We start from the raw sequence: 20,675 nt of genomic DNA, 5'->3' as shown, positions 1-20,675 counted from the left end.
TTCTTAACTAAACTCGACAGCTTTTTCATATTTTTCATAGTATGACTGGTACATAAATGCAAAAACGGTTTGTTGATCATCGTTTTTGTTGCTTTTCCTGATACTACTGCAAAACAACGTTCTAAATATGTCTCCAGACTTTCCTCAAAAAAACCCGATAAAACTGAATGAATTAAAGCAATGCTTCCGTCGCAAATAAAAAGGCGCGGGCGGGATTTACCACAAACAAGACTTTCGTCGCTTTTAAACGACATGATAAAGTTTTTAATTGACGCAGCATTATGCGAATTGGAAACGTAGGTTCCGACCGCCAACGGCGCCCTACCCTTAAAAGGGTGACGCACCACAATTTCATACGCATAAAACGGCTTGGATTTGGAGACGCCCATTATCACACCGCCCGTTGCATCGATGTACGCTGCGTCGAACTGCGTACGATCGTGAAAAATTCGTAAATTGTCCTCTGACCACAACATTACCGAGCGCGGCTCACCAGACCATTTCTTTTTATTTGCGACGGAAGCATTGCTTTAATTCATTCAGTTTTATCGGGTTTTTTTGAGGAAAGTCTGGAGACATATTTAGAACGTTGTTTTGCAGTAGTATCAGGAAAAGCAACAAAAACGATGATCAACAAACCGTTTTTGCATTTATGTACCAGTCATACTATGAAAAATATGAAAAAGCTGTCGAGTTTAGTTAAGAAGCGAAGACAGGAAGTCATGTATATCATGGGTTTACTTACTTGTGCAGATACATTGGAAAGTGTAGCAGACATTTTGCATCATATGACGATTCTTTTTACAGCACGAGACACAGAGCAAGCAGAACAGAGTTGGCATTATTTAAAACAAAAAATTGAACGTGAAACTATTCAAAAGGGCAGTAAAAATGAAACAGAAGAAAGAGAAACCATTGAGTTTGAGGCAGACCCAGTGGAGGGCAATCCGTTTACAGATTATTTTGGTGAGGTTATTGAAAAGGCAAAATTGTGTGTTTTAAACAGTGGGCAGGATAACGAATTTTATTGTCCTGAATTAATGAAAAAGTTTATCAAGTACACACTTCCCAAACTCGCCTTGTGGTCAAGTTTGATGCTTGGTAATGTTGGTCGACACGGTGAAACTCAGGTTTATAAAGGTTATTCTGATTTTTACAATGAAGTGCAGAAAAGAACTGAGCAGAATTTTACCAAAGACAATCGAACGCAAGGCATTATGGAAAAAAGTCAACAGGAACTAAAAAGGACTAGGTGTCAAGAAAGAATATTTAAAGGCTTACATGAGTTTGCACAAGTTTATGCAGACAGTCATCGTGGGTTGATTCGCGAGTACAAAGATGGCATAAGGATAGGTGAAAAGAGAAAGCGAAAACAAACAGCATCAAAGGAAGCTGAAGAAAAGTGGCAAAAACGAAGTAGGCTCACAGCTCCAGACAAAAGCATGGGAAAGTATATGCAATCTCCCGCAGTGTCTCTGCGGGACTGCTTAGGCTCGACAGTTCAGCGAAAGGACGATGCAAAGAAGAGAAATCAGCGTCAATTAACAAAAGGTTTATGCGAGCACGAGCAGTCAGGTTTAGCTCGGCGCTGTTGTGCAACAAAGTGGGAAACAAAGTTTTCTTTAACGTCAGATGACTTGGTGGATGTAAAAAGGAACAAATTTTGGCTTGGCGATAATCATATAGACTCAGCAATGAACATTCTTTCTGAGCAGTTTCCTCATATTGGAGGCTTGCAAAGTTGTTTCGCGTTTACAGGTTGTACGGACACGTCTCCTCTATACACACCTCAGCAAAAATTTGTTCAAATTATAAATGTCAAGGGCAATCACTGGGTTACTGCGTCCAACGTATTTTCAGACAATGACTTCACTGTTATGATTTACGACAGTGGTAACACAAAATACAAGATAGAAGAAGAACTCCCCATTTCAAAACTTATTACCTGTAAAAACAAAAATATTAATTGTGTTTTCCCCAATGTGTCTCGACAGAGAGCAGGATCAGGAAACTGCGGTCCGTTCGCGATAGCATTTGCTGCTGCGCTTTGCATCGGCATGCGACCTGAAGACGCGGTGTTTAAGGAGGCGAGTTTACGCGAGATGATTGGAAAGTGGCTGGAAAACAGAAAAGTTTCTCCGAACCAAATAATTTCTGGTCGGACAATTACAAAGCGCATCAGGGACTCCTTTGAGATTCCAGTTTACTGCAAGTGTAGGTTAGCTGACAACAAGCAGCTTTATACTGAATGCGACAGATGCAAGGAATGGTATCACCCTGGCTGTGTAAAGGTAACAGTTCCAAATAATGTTTGTGACAAAAATGTAGTCTGGTACTGTGACAAATGCAGTGTTCAAAACGTTTAAGTAAAATTGATTATTTAAAGGTTAATATTTCATATTAAATATCAGTCATATTAAATATTATCACAAATTCTTGTTAAAGAAAAAGAGAAATAAAACATAGTAATGACTCTCAAATGGTCCGGCCTTCACGAGTTGAGCCAGTCGTACTTCGGAAAACCGGAGGTAATCATCGATCTGGCTCCGGCGAGAGTCGCGAGTACCTCGTTACGCGAGGGAAACCAACGGACATGTACAGCGCAACCAAAGAGTATTGTGTTAAAATTTTTCTGTCCAGCTTTGTTTGGTTTGCGAGATATTGAGGTGGAAAGTGAACCCTTTTTGGACATTTTGATCTGTAGCGCGTCATTGATTGCTGGCGAGCGGGGACGACGGCATTATGCGCGAGTTATGAACTTCAAGTTAATATTCGGGGTAGAGCCCCCCAACTTAGAATAACCAGTTGGGGCTTTTTGAAAACGGCATGCTCTGCAGAAACAGAATATGCCATTGGCTTTTATGCCTCGGAACGTATTTAAGAGCATTAAGCAGTCATATTCATAAGCGTATTAATATTCGTGGTTTTAATATTTTTTCAAACGAGTGCCATCGATGGTTTGTTAATGCTTACAAAAGTATTGTGTTAAAATTTTTCTGTCCAGCTTTGTTTGGTTTGCGAGATATTGAGGTGGAAAGTGAACCCTTTTTGGACATTTTGATCTGTCGCGCGTCATTGATTGCTGGCGAGCGGCGACGGCGGCAATATGCGCGAGTTATGAACTTCAAGTTAATATTCGGAGCAGAGCCCCCCAGATTAGAATAACCAGTTGGGGCTTTTTGAAAACGGCATGCTCTGCAGAAACAGAATATGCCATTGGCTTTTATGCCTCGGAACGTATTTCAGAGCATTAAGCAGTCATATTCATAAGCGTATTAATATTCGTGGTTTTAATATTTTTTCAAACGAGTGCCATCGATGGTTTGTTAATGCTTACAAAAGTATTGTGTTAAAATTTTTCTGTTCAGCTTTGTTTGGTTGGCGAGATATTGGGGTTGAAAGTGAACCCCTTGCGTGGTTGCTGGAGCCTTTTTTTGCTGGTTGCCAGGATCGCGTAGGTCAAACTTACCCACGTTTGAGCAAGCGCGATACGCATGGTGTAAACGGGCCTTTACAGACAAAAAGCTTATTTTTATTCCATGGAACCCATCGCAGCGTCACTGGATTATTTTGACAATTGATATTAAAAACAAAAAACTAATTCACTTGGATCCTATTGAAATGCCTTGCATTAAGACAAGTACAGAGATTCAAGCTGTAAAGGAGTTGGCTAACTACCTGCTGGCAGAAAAAATCCATTTTCAACTAGAATCAGTGGAAGTTCCAATGCAAACCCCACAAAACGATTCTTCTAGTTGCGATGTTTACATTTGCATGTAAGCAAAATGGCTTGCTGCAGGCACAAACCTTACGCAGCCCGCTTTCACATTTGTATGTCAAAAAAATTTGTTCCACTGTATTTCTGGTAACTGCCTTCAAGGAAATCTGAAGAGAGACCAGTGTAAAATATGTCAAACTGACACCATGTTAGACAATACCAGCATTATGAAAGGGGAATGGGTTAAGTGTGTGAGATGCAAACAAGGTTTTCACACCAGCTGTCTTTACACAATTTCACAATGTTCCATTGTGGACAATACGTTAATTTGCCCTTAAATGCTACAATATCTAGTTGTGGATGTAATAGACAAAATATTACTTTTGTTTACATTACATTGTTTGAAAAGTTTATCAGTATCAGTACAAATGTTTTAGAAGTGTTATTACCTAATAAGCATTTTTCCTGAAACACATTATTCGCTTGAACGCCCGAGTGTGATTGACTCACTGCAATAGTATTTTACTGATACAGCAAGAAGTTTTGAACACTTTAACACAGGGGTGGGCAAACTTTTCAGTGCAAGGGCCGCATTCAAAGGTTTTTAATCTTATCGGGCCGCATAGTATTTCACCAACGGACGCCAATTGCTTACTTGTTTTTTTGTTTCAAAATAACTTGTGTAAAGAATTTGGTTTATATCACATATATATATCATTTTAAGTCGCCTAAAATGCCCAGATTAATAATTTCTAACTTGGTGCATTAGTTTAGCTGAACGGAGGTAACTGTTTATGACGTCATAAACTGATTGTGACGATTGCGGTGCCTGTTCTTTCGCATTGTTTGCACACAATAAGCGGATAAAAAGCCTGGCGTATATGGTCACTAGGCTGGTAATCTTTTTTTCCAGTCTCACGAAAGCTGTTTTTAGCTGTTTGAAAATCCAAATATTAGGCAAAATAGTTTTAGTTACGTCACGGCCGCCAGTACATGTATTTTAACATACATGGCCACGACCGCACAAACTTGTCTCCGCGGCCGCATGTCGCCTTACGGCCGCACGTTGTGTACCCCTGATTTAGCCCAAAATATTAACATAGTATATTTTCAGCTATGTGCAAATACGTTTGTTGTCACTTTAATGATTGTACACACATTGGTTGAAACGCTACAATTGTAATTGTTTCAAAAAATAAACAAGCATTTGTTTCAACATAGGCTACACCACGTTTTTTTGTTAATAAATTCCTTGCGCATAACATTAAACAATGCGAGCCGCTTTTAATAGCCGTGTTTAATGTTCGTTTGCAAAGAACTGCAACGACCTAAACTTCATCCAAAGTGACCAAAGTTTTGGCATCAACATTGCAAAGTGGGCTGTATTTGAAAACGTAAACCACTTTTACTTTATCGAACAAAGAAATTGTGTCAAGTGACGATTTGCATAATAACGTGGCAGAAACAACCGGCTAAAGCACGTAAAAAGTATCTGCGTTTAGGCAAGTCGCATCCCCGGTATTTTTAAAACTCTACGCCTGTGCTTATAATTCTATTCAGCGTTGCTTGGTCACTTTCTCTTCAAAGTTTGCGAACATTTGGCGGGCCGCACAAACTCCTTTGCCGGGCCGCATGCGGCCCGCGGGCCGTAGTTTGCCCACCCCTGCTTTAACAGGTGTGATTAGCCTTAAGTCTGCAGATTTAAACCCTGCAGTCTTGAACACTTAAACGTGTGGTTACCAAAAAGCCCAAGGCAGTTAAAAACCCGGCTTGAACGCTTGACAGGTGTGGTTGTACTACAAACCCCCAGTTTCATAGGGCTACTGGCGAGGCGTCTGGGTTATCAAAAATGCCAACGACCACAAATGAGACATAGGTGTGGTTTGAATTCTCATGATAGATAACATGACTTCTCATATTAGTAAATAAAACCCTAAATATTGTTATCTTTTCATCATAAACATAACTGCCAAAGAACTTGTGTATATGGAACACATTATGCAGACACTTCAACAATCACTGTCGTGATCATCAGTGCATTGTTATCTTTACTTTAAAACTTTCAAAAAGGCACCATAAACCACTTGTTCATTTTTTTTTCTCCTGCAAAGCACAGCAACAGTTTCAAAAAACTTTACACTTAAAGGCTTTTACCATACTTACATTTTCCGCTGGGGTGTCCTGTTTTGGTGCCTACAAAAATGGTGATGTCATTAGCTCTATCATAGACATGATCAATGAAAATAAACACCTTACTGAAATCCACTGTCTATGAGTTATTAATAATTCCACATACTTACATTTTCCGCTGGGATGGATAATTACACCTAACGCGGTTATTTGCAAGAGCCCACGAAACACGTTACATGTCATGGCATCTTTCTCAGGATCATGTTGGACCCATGTAAATTGTTTTTACCACTTTTCCTGAACTTTTGGCCACTGGTTGGATTCCTTTACGTAACAATGGGCGCCGTCAGTGGTCATGGGCTGGTGTGAGCTGAGTCAAAGAAAGAATGATTTTTGTTTTTTCTTTAAAGACATACCGATGCTAGCCTGACCTTTGCTTCCTCTCTGCATTACGTTGGTTGTATCTTACTTTCCATTGCACCTTTAACTTTGCTAAATTACATCTTAGTTCTACTAATGCCATTGTTGTAACAAACGCCCATTTACATCGAGACAAACGAATTATTGCGTCGCAACCGTCATTTATTGTATCAATGACAGAGCGTGACAGTGTGTATCAATGACAAAGATGCACCGAACCCCCGTATTCGAGGGCCTCTTGTCTGGATGCAAAATTACTATTCAAAGTCATTGTTGGCGTTCTTTGTTGGTTCAAAACGTTCGTCGCTTGAGAAACCCTACTTAGATAAAGGACTGTCGTAGTCTCGAATGTATTTTCGTTACTTGTGAATTAATTAACGTTCCTATTACCGGTTCGCAAGAAAAACTGTTTGAATTAAACTTCGCAGGACTTGTTGATAAAACGAAAGCTTTACCAAACATCTGGTCAGGTAGAAGGTTAACGATGATTCATCAAAAACCTTAAAAGAACAATTTTTAAACTTAGTTGGAACTAAAAATGGGAAAAAAATGAGTAAAGCATATGTTGTAATATTGAAGATGGTGTGGGTCAATACGTTGGATCTGGACGCATATCTGTTGTTATTAGATTGTTTAACAACTCGTATTCATCTACATGGAAAGCATTTTAAACCCCGGTAGGAAGCGCTAGCGAATTCAACCTTGACCTAGTTGAAAATGACTGTGATTACTTTACGTGCTACGAATTTGCCCAATTTAACTTTGAGACCACAAATCAAGGTTTTACCAATTATATCAAATTAGTCGCCACAATCTCGGACAAGTGGGATACAAACGACCGGCAAATCAATAGAGTACCTAATAAAACCGCACTAACTCAGATGCATACATATACCTGCGCGGCACAAATAGCGTTAAGTTTACATGGAACACATTCCCACAGTTCTGTTGCACCATTATTAAATTGTACTTTTTCATGTACCGGTTTGTAATTGAACAGATTAATAAAGCATTGAAAATAATGAAACAGTCCGAACTTATTGTTGCCACTAAAAGAAAAAAACGTCCAAGAGTGTTTTAGTAAAGGGTCGTCTGGCCCCTGATTGCCATTCATTCCCTAGCTCAGTGTTTTTCAACCTTTTTTGAGCCACGGAACACTTTATTCATTAAAATAATCTCGCGGAACACCGAACGAAATTTAATAATGGTGGAACAAAATAAACAACACGACAACAATTTTTTACTTCTAGTTTTTCTCAATGAGATATCTGAGCCTGTTTGGCTGAGCACAAAGTTGGTATTCGGGCGGGAATTGCAGAAAGACAAACGCGAAGCCCTTCCTCAACAGTTTTCAATCGTTCTCGTTTTTTAACTTTTATAGCAGTCATGCTTGCAAAACTCATCTCACAAGGATAAGAAAATTAGTTGCTGAGCTATACGGATCCCTGACCCAGTCAAAACGTTCGGTGGTAACAGAAGGGAAATAAAAAGATAATTTATCCTCAAGAGTTTTCAAATGGTTTCCTATGGTCTCGCATAGAGCAGCTGCGTTCACATTATTTTGACATTTTTGTGTAAATGGGAACATATCAAGGACTGCATTTTTTACATGTTGCTGCCAAAGCTTCACCTTTGAATGAAATCCATTTATTTTGTCTGTGCTTGTCAGAAGATTTTCGTTTCGGCCTTGCATCCGTGTGTTCAGTTCATTTAAATGCTGGAATATGTCAGCCATGTATGCTAACTTTGCACACCAATCATCACATGCCAGCAGCTTTGCCTCATCGAATCCTTCATCAGTTAAAAATATCTTTAGCTCATGTTTCAATTCGTAAACACGACCTAAGACTTTACCGCGTGACAGCCATCTGACTTCGGTGTGCAGCAGTAAAGTTGTGTATTTTGCTCCCATTTCTTCGCACAAAGCAGCGAATATGCGACTTTTTAATGGTCTTGTTTTAACACAATTAACCATTCTCACCACAGTATTAAGTACAGAAGCTAAATCTGCTGGTAAAGTTTTTGCAACCAAGGCTTCTCGGTGCAAAAAGCAGTGTGTAAGTATCACAGCTGGGTGTCTCTCTAACTCTGCTGACAAAACCTTTGTGACGTCCGACCATGGCCGCTGCTCCATCTGTGCAGACACTTTTACAGTTCTTCCATTCAAGTCCTCCTTGTTCAAAATAATCCGATGTAACACGAAATATTTCTTCTCCGGTTGTGTTTTCAGGCAGTCTCTTGCAAAACAAAATATTTTCTCTGATAGAATCTCCATCCACAAAACGAACGTTTGCCAAGAGTTGAGCATGTCCACTAATGTCAGTCGACTCATCAACTTGTAATGAAAATTTTCCGCTGTTACGTACCTTTTCCAAAACATTTTTTTCGATGTCCAGAGACATGTCTTCGATCCGTCTGGCAATCGTGTTGTCTGATAGAGGAATTTTATCTACTTCTATAACTGCCCCAGGACCAAGCATCTCATTTACAATTATCTTACAAGCTGATAATATTATTTTCTCTGCCGCAGTATGTGGTTGCTTTGACTTAGCTACGAGCTCAGCTACAAGGTAGCTCACTTTCAGTGCTTTTTCTGATACTGTTGTTACTCGTTTCATAAAATTCGCTTGCTCTTCACTGTCTTTACGAAGGCGAACAAAATAATCTTTTTGCTTGTTCTTAAATGATGGGTGGTTTGTTTCGAAATGACGCTTCAGCTTGGCTGGGGCCATGGCGCTGTTGCATAGTTCTTTCCCACATATCAAACATAATGGGATCGGGGCAGTCGGATCACCAGAAAAACTAAATCCAAACGAAATGTAATCTTCGCTGTATTGTCTTATTACACATTTCGATTTCTTTTCTATGTTACTACAACTAGTCTGTTCATTTACACATTTCCTTTTTAAATATCTATCCATTATTGCCTGTTCAAACTTTAAACTCTAAAACTAAAACAAACATAGCTGATTATATTTATTCGTACTGTTTTTCGATCTCTCGCACTGTTGAAGTCATAATAAGTTCCCGTACTGCAAACTCACATATTCATTACTTTAAGCTCACACTCAACTGAGCAGTAGCAACTAAAAGCAGCAAACAGGTGCACGTATTACATTGTTATTGTTACACAACCATAAATAAAGCAAATCACAATGCAACATTCAAACTGCTGATGGTGGACAAATACTGCCATAAAAGAAAAGCTGTTTGTGACCATTGCGTTGAAATAGTGATTGTGACATTGTTATAGTCAAACTATAAATTTCTCGCGGAACACCTGACGATGCTTCACGGAACACCAGTGTTCCGCGGAACACCGGTTGAAAATCACTGCCCTAGCTCACCTGTTTGTCCATTTGTAGATCAGTGGCGGGATTTAAAAGACCAATCAGTGGCGGGATTTAAAAGACCAAGGCAGCAATAGCTTATTTCATGAATTTAAAGGTCTGTACGGACCCAGCGTCCTTTCGCAGTTGCGGAAATACGTTGATTTAAGACGTACCATTTTGAGACACAAGATGCACTTATTGTTCAACCATAGATGCCTTAGTGACAATGTGTTGCACCGGTCGCTTCGGCTTAGATCTCCTCATAATTCGGCAGCGGGTAAAAAGATAATGTGGAAATGCGGAATGGCCTTCATTCGACTGCGCATAGGCCTCTCTCACCATCGGATAAGGGAATGCTCTGAGCTCTCAGAAGAACTTTTGCTCAGATTAGCCGCAATTCTTTCATACCATCACATGTGTCGCTTTGAATTGTATGTTAAATCGGGTAACGAAGCCCTTCAACGTCAACTTACGATCAACACGGAACGTCACCTCTGTTCGATTGTCCCAAAACGCCAGGAAGCCATAAATGCAACCGGAACGCTTCAGAAGGAAAATTGGGTCGTTAATCTGTACAGCTATCAGCCGAACGAAGTGGAGCTAAAGGTCCTGCAACTAGGAACCAACTTTGCAGTGGCACCAAGAACAGTTCCAAAGGCAAGTATGCTGGCCTGTGTTGAAAAGGGTATTTATTCTTTGCCGTTGCATGTCAAAAATCTAATACAAAGCAAGCTTGTTAATTGCATTAAAAGTCACAGGGGCAATCCTTGTAATCTTACGACATCCGAGCGTCGTGCAGTCACAGATCTAAAAGCCAATGACGACATTACCAGCATTCTACCAGCAGACAAAGGTAATAGTACCGTTATTTTGGACCGCAAGGTTTATGAAGACAAAATTCACGAGCTTTTGCATGATTCAAGCACGTACAAGAAACTGCCACGTGACCCGACCCGAAGTTCTTAACAACTTTGTTGGTGTTTTGCACAAGGAGAAAAAATGCATTTCAGATGCGATGTTCCATCACTTGCACAGCACAGATGGTTCTGCTCCAAGGTTATATGGATTGCCGAAAGTCCACAAGAAGAATGTACCTCTTCGTCCAATCGTGTCGTTCATCGGAAGCCCCCCTTACAACCTAGCCAAATATCTGGCTCGACTTTTAGCGCCGCTGATCGGAAACACGGAATTTACCGTCAGAAACTCTGCAGAGTTTGTAAAAGCTTTGAATGCGCAACAATCATTGAGTGAAGACGAAACGTTGGTTTCATTTGATGTTACTTCATTGTTTACCAACGTACCAATCGACCTAGCATTGGAAATAACCAAGTCACGGTTACTCGATGATTACAGCCTTAAAGACAGGGCCACATGGACACATGAAGACATACATAGGGGTCTTGAGATTTGCTTGCAACAAACTTACATAAGATTCAAAGGTTCCTTTTACAAACAAATGTATGGCACGGCCATGGGCTCTCCTGTGTCAGTGGCCGTTGCCAACATGGTCATGGAGTCTGTGGAGGAACGTGCCTTGCAAACTTTTGCCAAACCACCACGATTTTGGCGACGATATGTAGATGATACATTCTGTATCATTCATAAACACCAGGTAACAGAGTTTCTGCGACATTTAAACAATGTGCAGCGAGGAATTGCGTTCATTATGGAATTGGAAAGCAAGAACCGGCTTCCTTTTCTAGATGTGGAAATTTTGAAAGCGGCGGATGGTAGGCTTTCCACGCGTGTGTACCACAAGCCGACCAGTACCACGCGCTATTTACACTTCACATCCCATCATCCTTTGTACCAGAAAAGGGCTGTTGTCAAAGCACTTAAAGACCAGGCCAGACGCTTGACGACAGACCCAGCATTGCTTCAGGCGGAGTTGCACAGGGTAAATGAGGCCCTGCGGTTAAATTGCTACCCGAACTGGATTCTCCGTGATCACAAAAAGGTTTCACGGAAAGAGATCCAGTACAAAGAACGTGCCTTCGTCACCTTACCCTACATACCAGGGTTAACAGATGTAATCCGTCGTATGTTGACCGATTTCGGAGTATCGGTTGGGGTCAAACCAGCAAACACCCTACGTCAGATGCTGTCGCACCCAAAAGACCCTCTAGATCAGTGCTTTTCAACCGGGTGTATCGTACACCCCAGGGTGTACCAGAATTTTTAAAGGGTGTACCACTTCGATGGGGTGTACTGGGGTGTACAAGATACAATAATACAACATACCTATGATCAAGTGTCGCAATAAATTTACATTTTTTTTTTCAGACCAGGTTAACTGGATTTTTCAATGCACGGCATACAACGCAGTTCTTCAGTAACTTGTTACAATGTTCAACTTGTTACGTCATAATTAAATTGTCCTAATAATCGTTGGTAATGGTTGTTTTCCAGTAGAATCTGAATTGCAAGTTATTGTTTTCACCTTAGTTGTTTGCTGTGTAAATTAAGGAATGATGGATATACGAAATTTCTTCAGTAAGTCCTCCGTAGAAAGTGAAAGTTGTATTGAGTCATGCAACCCTGAGAATGTTGGAGAAACAGATGCCGAAGGAAACGTAGAAGCCATTTCTGTAAGTACCAACTGCAGTAAGGACCAGCAGTGTTCTGTTGCAAAGAAAATTATACAAAAGAGAACGACTTTGCGCGCTAAGAAACGTAAATGGAATGATGATTACACCATGTATGGGTTTTTTCGCACAACAGAAGAATTGTTAAACCCCTATCCTTCGGCATGCTGCATGTTTTGTCCTGCCATATTTGGTAATAGTAACTTAGCCCCAGTGCATCTTAGAACGCATTTAAAAACACAGCATCCTAATCATCAAAATAAATCAAAGGCATTCTTTGAGGCCTCTCTGCGTAGTCAACAGCTGCAAGTTTCGTCTTTTGAAAGCGAGGTTAGAGAAGAAAATAAAGATTTAGTGCTTGCTTCCCTAAAAATGGCTCATGTTGTAATGAAAAGAAAGCGTCCATACACCGAGTTGGAATCTGTAGTTCTTCCCTGTCTTGAAATTGCTGCAGACATTTTGCATGGAGGAAAAAAGGCTATTGCCAAAGTGAGGGAAATTCCTTTATCAGACAATACAGCTAAACGTAGATGCGATGATATTTCTGAAGATTTGCTAAAACAACTTGTTATCAAGCTAAGAAAGACTCCTGCTTATGGGATACAACTCGACGAAACGACAGATATTACAGATGAAGCGCAGTTGATTGTGTATTGTAGATTTGCAGATTCGGAAGCCAAAACCATTGTAGAGCACTATTTGTGCTGTTGTAAAGTTGGAGTTTCAGCAACAGCTCAAGCAATCTTTGATAAGTTAAATCAATTTATTAAGGAACATGATTTGGATTGGACAAAGTGTAAGTCAGTTACTACCGATGGAGCAGCAGCCATGCAAGGTTCTACGAATGGAGTTGTTCAGAAAATAAAGAAAGTGTCTCCTGATTGTGTTTCTAATCATTGCATGATACATCGAGAGGCGCTTGTAGTAAAGAAATTAAACCAAGAAAAAAATCAAAGGGGTGATCTGGATATTGTTCTTAGTGATGTCATAAAAGTTGTAAATTTTGTCCGATCTCATTCAAAGAAACACAGAATGTTTTCAGAACTATGCAAAGACATGAAAGCAGAAGGATTGAGATTGTTATATCATGCAGAGGTGCGCTGGTTATCCAGAGGAAAGGTTTTGAAGCGAGTGTTTCAATTGCGAAAAGAATTGTATGTCTTTCTTGCTCAAGAAGGACACGTAATGGCCACTAAGTTTGAAGATACTTTCTGGCTTGCAAAATTGTGTTATTTAACTGCCATATTTGAAAGCACAAATCAGCTGAATTTGTCGATGCAAGGAAAAGGGAGTGCTATTTTTGAAGTTGCCAGCAAGGTGCAAGCTTTTAAATTTAAATTGAAGTTGTGGCAGAGTAATGTTGTAAAATGCGATTTTTCAGATTTTGAATCCTTGCACGATTTTATCAAGACTAGTAACTGGGAAATCGAAAACCCTAATATTGAATCCAATATAAAATCGACGGTACATAAGCATCTCGATGTGTTACAGCAAAATTTTGAAGTTTACTTTCCAGATGAGGAATATTTAAATCTTAATTCTCTTTTATGGATCGTCCAGCCGTTTCTAAACGAAGAGTTCGACTTGGGCTACTGTGAACTAACCAGTGAACTTATTGCACTGCGTTTAGATTTGGTGCAAAAGGCGGGGTTTAAACAAAGTGAAAGCTATACTGATTTTTGGGTATCGCTGCTCAACATTCCTGAATATCGAAATCTCAGTCAAAAAGCGATTTCCATCCTTGTCCGCATGCCCACGACATACCTATGCGAGCAGGGATTTTCTGCTCTTGTTGAAATTAAATCAAAGAAAAGAAATTCAATAAAGGATGTTGACACGCTTATGAGAGGGGCACTGGAAACGAGGTTACTGCCTCGCTTTGTACAACTGGCGGACGAAGTTCAACAGCAACGTTCGCATTAAATTGATGATGCAACGTTGCGTTAGTACAAGTTGTTTATTATGTCATTTCATTTCCGTCATACAACCTTGGGTATAATACACATATTTCCTTTATATTGTGCTTTTCCTTATTCCGGATTCACTGTACTGCAAGGATAGGGGTGTACGATTTTAAAATATACGCCAGAAGGGTGTACGAATCAAAAAAAGGTTGACAAGCACTGCTCTAGATCAGTGTTTCTCAAACTCTTTTCTTTTACCGCCCCTTTTACGTGTTCGTTATTTATAAACGCTCCCCTTAAAACTGACAAAAATAAATACGATTTCATTTCAATGCGTTAATTAAGAGCTGAATGTTTAACAAGCTATGTTTAAGCACTTAATCATAAATATTCTAATGGTTAATTCAACATGATAAACTAACTATACAGACAGTGCTCGTTGCTTTTAGCTTGGTACACATGACGGGCCAAAACTGCAATTGTTTTGTTTGGTCGAGCACCGAGCATCTCACGTTAACGCTCGGTGTATTGTGATGTCAAAAACGTTTCCAATGACATGTTTTTACTCGCCCCCCCTTTTTAGCCCCCAGGGCCGTACTTAAGATGTATAGGTCCAAAACACGTAAGGAATGCCATCGCCAAGTGAAATACCTACGTTTTTTATGTAACAAACGGCAATTGAGATTGTTAACACTGTTTGACGTTTTTGAAAACAGTCACTTTTATTCTTAGGGACCCTACTTCTGTATGTCAGCAGAACAAACCACATGTTTAATTGTGATGTCACAAAATCCGTTTATGAGTTTCCTTTTACATTATTGGGTAATAAGCAAGTAATCAATTCGCAGTATGGTTTTGTAATGATTGTCTAACGAAGGGGTCACTAAACCTTTTTCACTGCGGGCCGGATAACATTAAAAATACATTGCGAACTTCACATAGGTTACAAGCAACAAAAGTGCAATCTTTGTGAGTCAGATCGTGCTACTGTCAAACAGTAAAATTGTTTTGAAAATTATAGAATCTCTTCTACAGGTAAAACTCAATTATTCTATCAAAATTAACAATAGAAAGCCGTTTGTTTGCGCACAGTAATAAAGGAATTGATAGTTTTAGTTTCGTCTGTGATAAAGCAAACAACTTTTGGATGATTTTGTGGGTTCTGTAAAACTAGGTGAACTTAGTCCTACATGTTGTTGCAGAAATACTTTTCAAGCGCAGAACCAATGTGATTTGTATAAAATGCATTGTAACATCACAGTCAAAATCACGCAGCAAACAAAGTACACAATACAGTGAATACTTTATCAAATCTACTTTAACTGGTGGCAGATGGAAGAGTTATGACAAAAATGATTTTGACGTTTTGTTTCGTTTAACATACTCTATCATATCCCAGCGCCCCCCAATCGCCCAATTATTCTCCAGTGCCCCCTCAGTGAGAGCAAACGCCCCCAGGGGGGCGCTGGCGCCCACGTTGAGAACTGCTGCTCTAGATGCTACTGCAACTAGGGGTGTGGTGTATGCTATACCGTGCGGGGAGTGTGACGAAATATACATCGGTGAGACTGGTAGAAGTCTAAATACGCGCCGGAAGGAGCACGAAAGGGATGTGTGCAAGAATGATACGAAGAAATCAGCGTTGGCAAACCATGCAACGACTCACCACCACAGCATTAATTTTTCTGCTGCTCAGGTGTTGGTGAAGGAAACTGATTATCACAAGCGAAGTTTCCTAGAGTCCTGGAACATCCATTCACGCGCCAACACAATGAACGTTAAAACAGATGTTCTAATGCCGATAAATTATCGGTTGCTTTTACACCACTGAGCTTGTTTTATCGCTACGGTGGTGCGAGTTTGCAGCCGCGCGATCTTGTTATCGCTGTTTTACATGTGTGTGTTTTGCATTTTGTCGCTTCAAAAGAAATTTGTCTTGCAAGTTATGTCATTATCCTGATGAAGGCGTCTTGTATAGGACGTCGAAACGTCGATTGTTTACAATAAAACTGCTGGATGAGCAATACTTGGTCATACATCATGCCTGGCAGCAATAGCTTATTTCGTGCTATAGTTTTGCTTGCATGATCAGGATGAATTTTGGACAAATGTTCAAAAAGTCTTGACGGCTTCATTGGAAAATACTTTACCAATCACGCAGTGCTGTTTCTGCACTTGCGCTTTTGTCATGTTGTTGTTTAATTGAGCACATAATCTTTCACTAGCTATATTTGAGCACTTTTAAACTAAAATGTAAAAATAGTGATGGTAATTTTAAAAAATATGGATGCGTTCACACAGAGCCACCGCCACGTGGTTTCATAACAGGTGTTTATACTCCCCCCGGTTACTGAGTAAAAAACGTCGTTCACAATACGGTTTTCGCAACGAGGCATCGCGTTTTTTGCTGGTGTGGACGACAGGTTTTGCGATTAGAGAAATGTGTGGTTTCAAACCTGATATTGTTGACAATACTCACTATCGCCAGTTTTAATTAACTATGCAGAAAAGGAAAAAATAAAAGGAAGTTGACGGTTTTTTTAAGTGCAACTATATTTTTGATTCTTGCTGAACGACAATGAAGACGTGACAGCTCAATCAAGATTTCCTTTTTCACTCGTTGAGAGACATGTCACACCTATTGGCATTTGTACATCTGCAGCCCTGAGTGTATTGTTAAAGAAAGAAAGAGAAGTGCGGATTAAGCCAAAAGCAAATTTTGGATACTTGGAGCGAGTGTTACTTCAATGGACTGGTAGTGATAATCCATATCATCCCAGAGTCCAAAGGTAACCATTTAATGCCAAAATATTTTTAATGCATTTGAAAAACCAACAACATAGTCCATTTTTGTTTTTTACTAAATCTAAATACTGTATTTGTTCGTATTCACTTGATTAACTTTAAGAAAATGGTTACATTTTATCACATAAAATGTGTACATGGATATGCAATTTTTTAATGTGTGAATTGTTGGAAAAACATGACCATTGGAAGAAAGGGAATTTACATGTCAAGATTGTCAAAAAAGTTTGATGTGGGGTTCATCATGATACTACCAAAATACAACATCCCAGTATTTGTGTGGACAACGAAAATGGAATTTTGCATTTGCAAAAACAAAAAGTAGGCGTGTAGCTCTATGTCTAAAAGAGCATTGAAAAAAGTGTAATCCTTTTTGCAGAAATCCAACCTACATTGACTTAAGAAAGTCAGCAGGCACTGTCAACCTGTCTTTAGAATGTGAACATCTTGAGGCTGTTAGGTTTGGTGAGCCTTCAGAGGTGAAAAATGTGGATCTGCAATATATATTTAAAATACAGTAACTAAAACAAATAAATCTAATTTCCCAACAAACTGGAAACATGCAAAGCTTGTTTTAAGTGAGGAAAAAAAGTATCACTTGTGGTATACATTTGGACTTTGGATATTTCTGAATAGACAATCTATTTTTCAGTTTATACACACAAACTGGAATAATACAGCAAGTTGCAAAGATTAGGGGTAACCTTTGACTCGGGAAGTAAATCCACTTCATCAAAGCATTGTCATACACGAAACGATTTCTAAGTGGTACAGGGCACAATATCAGCATGAACTTTTTACAGAGAGCAAATCCTACACTGGAATGAGCCATTTTGAAAATCTTTTGAACATAGCTTATATCAATCCAGTATCGGCTTGTAATGAGCCATGTTTCCACTTGCACACTAAAAGTTTGTTGACTGAAAATGTTATGATTTTCAAAAATGGTTTTGGCTCATTTTTAGCCAAAATTTGAGTCAATGCTGACTCGTTGTTAAACAAAGTCAGTTAGCCAATAGAAGACTCAACCGGAGCCAAATATTGATGTCTGTTGGGTTTAAAACCAACATGTTTGATTACAACAAACTATAATCGGTTTCCTAACAACCTTCATGTAATTTTGTGTATTATAACCACCTTTCTTACAGGATTTTGTTGCAGGATTTTAACGGTTGTTTTTCAGGTACCTTTGTCAGGCCACCATTGGGTATCATCAGCAACTTACATAAGATCTTAATCCTAAGGAAAGTCGACTTCCTTGCAACCTAATCCTCATTTATGCATAAAAAAGCAAATAAAAAATTATAAAAACCTTTATAAACCCACACCACCTTGTACCATGTAATCAACCCTGTGTTTCATTTTATGGCTGACTGTTGCCAGTGTGAAAATGCTATTGCACAACTCCTGTCATACTGCATCAATGTCCCATTAGTGACGTGCTAATAATTTCACTTATTCACCCTGCTGTGCCATTTGATCCAAGAAGAAAGCAATCTTCGGACGGACACAACAAGGTATGTTCAATCCCTTTAGTAACACACAATTTTCTAGTTATTCTAAGAAACCTGGTTTCCTGCGATGAAACGTTCTCAACATCACAATGGACTATGTCTAGAGTTCAACGTGTTTGTCTTCCGCAGTGGCCTATTCTATGAAACCCTCGTGTCTCTCTCTACATATGGGATTACAGATAAGAGTTTACTATTCTTTTGTTTCCAGTCTTTAAAAATAACCCTTATCTCTGTAAAGCCTTGCGATATCATAAAATGGACTTTGATTTTAGTCACAAACTTTTCTACTATATACATTCTTTTTCAAAGTTAACAGTTTTTGTTTGTTCACCTCATACAATAATTGTTTTACGACTATCACTTTTCTTTACTTTTCTAGCAAGTTCAAAACATGTTTGTTTGAGGACTTTTAAATTATGTGCCTTCAGCTTTGCTTAGCAGATTTCACTTGACGAGATTTCAACAACTCGCCAGATAGCTGCAACTACAAGAATCGAGCAAGCGAATGTCACCGTCTACAAGCTCTATGAACTTGAAGACCTGCTTAAACTTTTTTGAATAAGTGTAAGTGTATGCAACTTCTGGACACAATTGAACTATCCAACAGGATGCAAACAACTATGACTCTTCACGATATGGTCAATCTTCTACAAACGGAGACAATTGGACCTGGAACTGATGACATACGCGTTAGTTCATTACATAACACTCAAACTCGATTACTCCTGTCCACAGTTTAATCGAACACATACATAAGTAATATTCTTTTCTCTATTTTAAAGTATAAAACTATTCCTTGCAGTTTTAATTATACATTAAATAATTTTGAATTCATCAAAACGCATGTTTCCTTAAATCTGAACTAAACCTTACATGAATATAAATGTTGACTTTATTTGAACCTCGATTAACCCATATTATCACGTTACTTACGCGTTATTTAGTTAAAAATAACTCATTCTTAATTTCTTTCTGTCAGCTTTTCCTAAAGCATACTATCCTTAGGATTCCACACCAACTTTAAAATTACTTTTTTCGTTATAACTCTTTGCTAAGAATAATATGAAAACTTTCATACTAAATTTCCAGTTAACCTTCGTTGTAGCACTGCATGCCAACGTCAAATTACTATAGTTTTGTGCTGTCTTGCTTCAGGTTTGTCAGAAATAGCGATCGCCTGCGGCGTGCTACTTGCCCCTTTTCAACTACATCAAATATTACACAAGCCCGAGTCACTCTAAAACCTACACAATTTTAACAGAATGTTTTGACGTCTTTGATTTCGTGTTTTTTTCGCTGAGGCTATAGTTCATTTGACATGCAACACATTTCAAGCAACCCTCCTCACGTCTTCTAATTATAAACCAAAATTGACGTGGAGTTCTATTAGACCAGGGGTGGGCAAACTACGGCCCGCGGGCCGCATGCGGCCCGGCAAAGGAGTTTATGCGGCCCGCCAAATGTTAGCAAATTTTAAAAAGAAAGTTACTGAGCAACGCTGAATAGTATTATAAGCACAGGCGTAGAGTTTTAAAAAATACCGAAGGTGCGACTTGCCGATACCTATACCATATGCAGAATCTGTACCAGTACCATACTTTGGAACTATAAACACAGATACGTTTTACATGTTTTAGCCTGTTGTTTCTGCCACGTTATTATACAAATCGTCACTTGACACAATTTCTTCGTTCGATAAAAGTAAAAGCTATTCACGTTTTCAATTACAGCCCACTTTGCACTGTTGACGCCAAAACTTTGGTCACTTTGGATCAAGTTTAGGAGTACATTGCAAACGGACATTAAACACGGCTTTAGAATCGTTAACACAGACCCGCTCGCTTTGTTTAATGTTGGCGCAAGGAATTTATTCACAAAAAAACGTGGTGTAGCCTATGTTGCAAGAAAAGCCTAATTGTAGCGTTTCAACCAATGTTTCTTCAAACAAAGTGATAACAAACGTATTTGCACATATCTGAAAATATACTATGTTAATATTTTGGGCTAAATCAGGGGTGCACAACCTGCGGTCGTACGACCATATGCGGCCGCGGAGACGAGTTTGTGCGGCCGTGACCTTGTATGTTAAAATATATATACTGGCTGCCGTGACGTGACTAAAAGTATTTTGCCAAATATTTCGATTTTCAAACTGCTAAAACGAGATTTCGTGAGACTGGCCATATGCGCAAGGCTTTTTATCCGCTTATTGTGAGCAAACAATGCGAAAAGAACAGGCACCGTAATCGTCACAATACAGATTATGA

The 20,675-nt window shown here is 39.2% G+C and overlaps 4 protein-coding genes and 1 long non-coding RNA gene across 5 annotated transcripts; 4 read left to right on the top strand and 1 right to left on the bottom strand.

Annotated features, from left to right (window-relative positions):
* Positions 1–514: 514 nt before the first annotated feature.
* LOC145219483 (uncharacterized) lies at positions 515–2,366 on the top strand. The gene is made up of 2 exons (XM_080086848.1): positions 515–1,640; positions 1,995–2,366. The coding sequence occupies exons 1-2, from the start codon at positions 627–629 to the stop codon at positions 2,364–2,366; spliced, it is 1,386 nt and encodes a 461-aa protein (XP_079942974.1). The 5' UTR covers positions 515–626.
* A 5,890-nt stretch (positions 2,367–8,256) lies between these two features.
* On the bottom strand, positions 8,257–9,189 carry LOC145219482 (zinc finger BED domain-containing protein 5-like). The gene has a single exon (XM_080086847.1). It carries the CDS (start codon positions 9,187–9,189, stop codon positions 8,257–8,259), a length of 933 nt encoding a protein of 310 aa, XP_079942973.1.
* Positions 9,190–9,888: 699 nt separating this feature from the next.
* On the top strand, positions 9,889–11,936 carry LOC145219481 (uncharacterized). The gene is made up of 3 exons (XM_080086846.1): positions 9,889–10,453; positions 10,524–11,693; positions 11,884–11,936. The coding sequence occupies exons 1-3, from the start codon at positions 9,889–9,891 to the stop codon at positions 11,934–11,936; spliced, it is 1,788 nt and encodes a 595-aa protein (XP_079942972.1).
* A 135-nt stretch (positions 11,937–12,071) lies between these two features.
* Positions 12,072–14,108, top strand: LOC145219480 (protein FAM200A-like). The gene has a single exon (XM_080086844.1). The coding sequence runs from the start codon at positions 12,072–12,074 to the stop codon at positions 14,106–14,108; it is 2,037 nt and encodes a 678-aa protein (XP_079942970.1).
* Positions 14,109–15,177: 1,069 nt separating this feature from the next.
* On the top strand, positions 15,178–20,177 carry LOC145217524 (uncharacterized). The gene is made up of 2 exons (XR_013857422.1): positions 15,178–17,215; positions 17,274–20,177. It is a non-coding gene; the product is annotated as an uncharacterized LOC145217524 (long non-coding RNA).
* The last annotated feature ends 498 nt before the right edge of the window (positions 20,178–20,675 follow it).

This window comes from Phallusia mammillata, chromosome 3, assembly GCF_965637545.1.
Source record: "Phallusia mammillata chromosome 3, kaPhaMamm4.hap1.1, whole genome shotgun sequence".
Taxonomy (NCBI): Eukaryota; Metazoa; Chordata; class Ascidiacea; order Phlebobranchia; family Ascidiidae; genus Phallusia; species Phallusia mammillata.
The sequence above is the reverse complement of the archived record's forward strand: the minus strand, read 5'-3'. Positions and strand labels throughout refer to the sequence as shown.

Coding starts and splice junctions, on each gene's coding strand:
- LOC145219483 (XM_080086848.1), top strand. CDS start 627: ATGATCAACAAACCGTTTTTGCATTTATGTACCAGTCATACTATGAAA. Junction 1,641..1,994: donor CTTTAACGTCAGATGACTTG/GTGGATGTAAAA, acceptor GTGTCTCGACAG/AGAGCAGGATCAGGAAACTG.
- LOC145219482 (XM_080086847.1), bottom strand. CDS start 9,189: ATGGATAGATATTTAAAAAGGAAATGTGTAAATGAACAGACTAGTTGT.
- LOC145219481 (XM_080086846.1), top strand. CDS start 9,889: ATGTGGAAATGCGGAATGGCCTTCATTCGACTGCGCATAGGCCTCTCT. Junction 10,454..10,523: donor CATTCTACCAGCAGACAAAG/GTAATAGTACCG, acceptor GCATGATTCAAG/CACGTACAAGAAACTGCCAC. Junction 11,694..11,883: donor CAAACCAGCAAACACCCTAC/GTCAGATGCTGT, acceptor TTTTTTTTTCAG/ACCAGGTTAACTGGATTTTT.
- LOC145219480 (XM_080086844.1), top strand. CDS start 12,072: ATGGATATACGAAATTTCTTCAGTAAGTCCTCCGTAGAAAGTGAAAGT.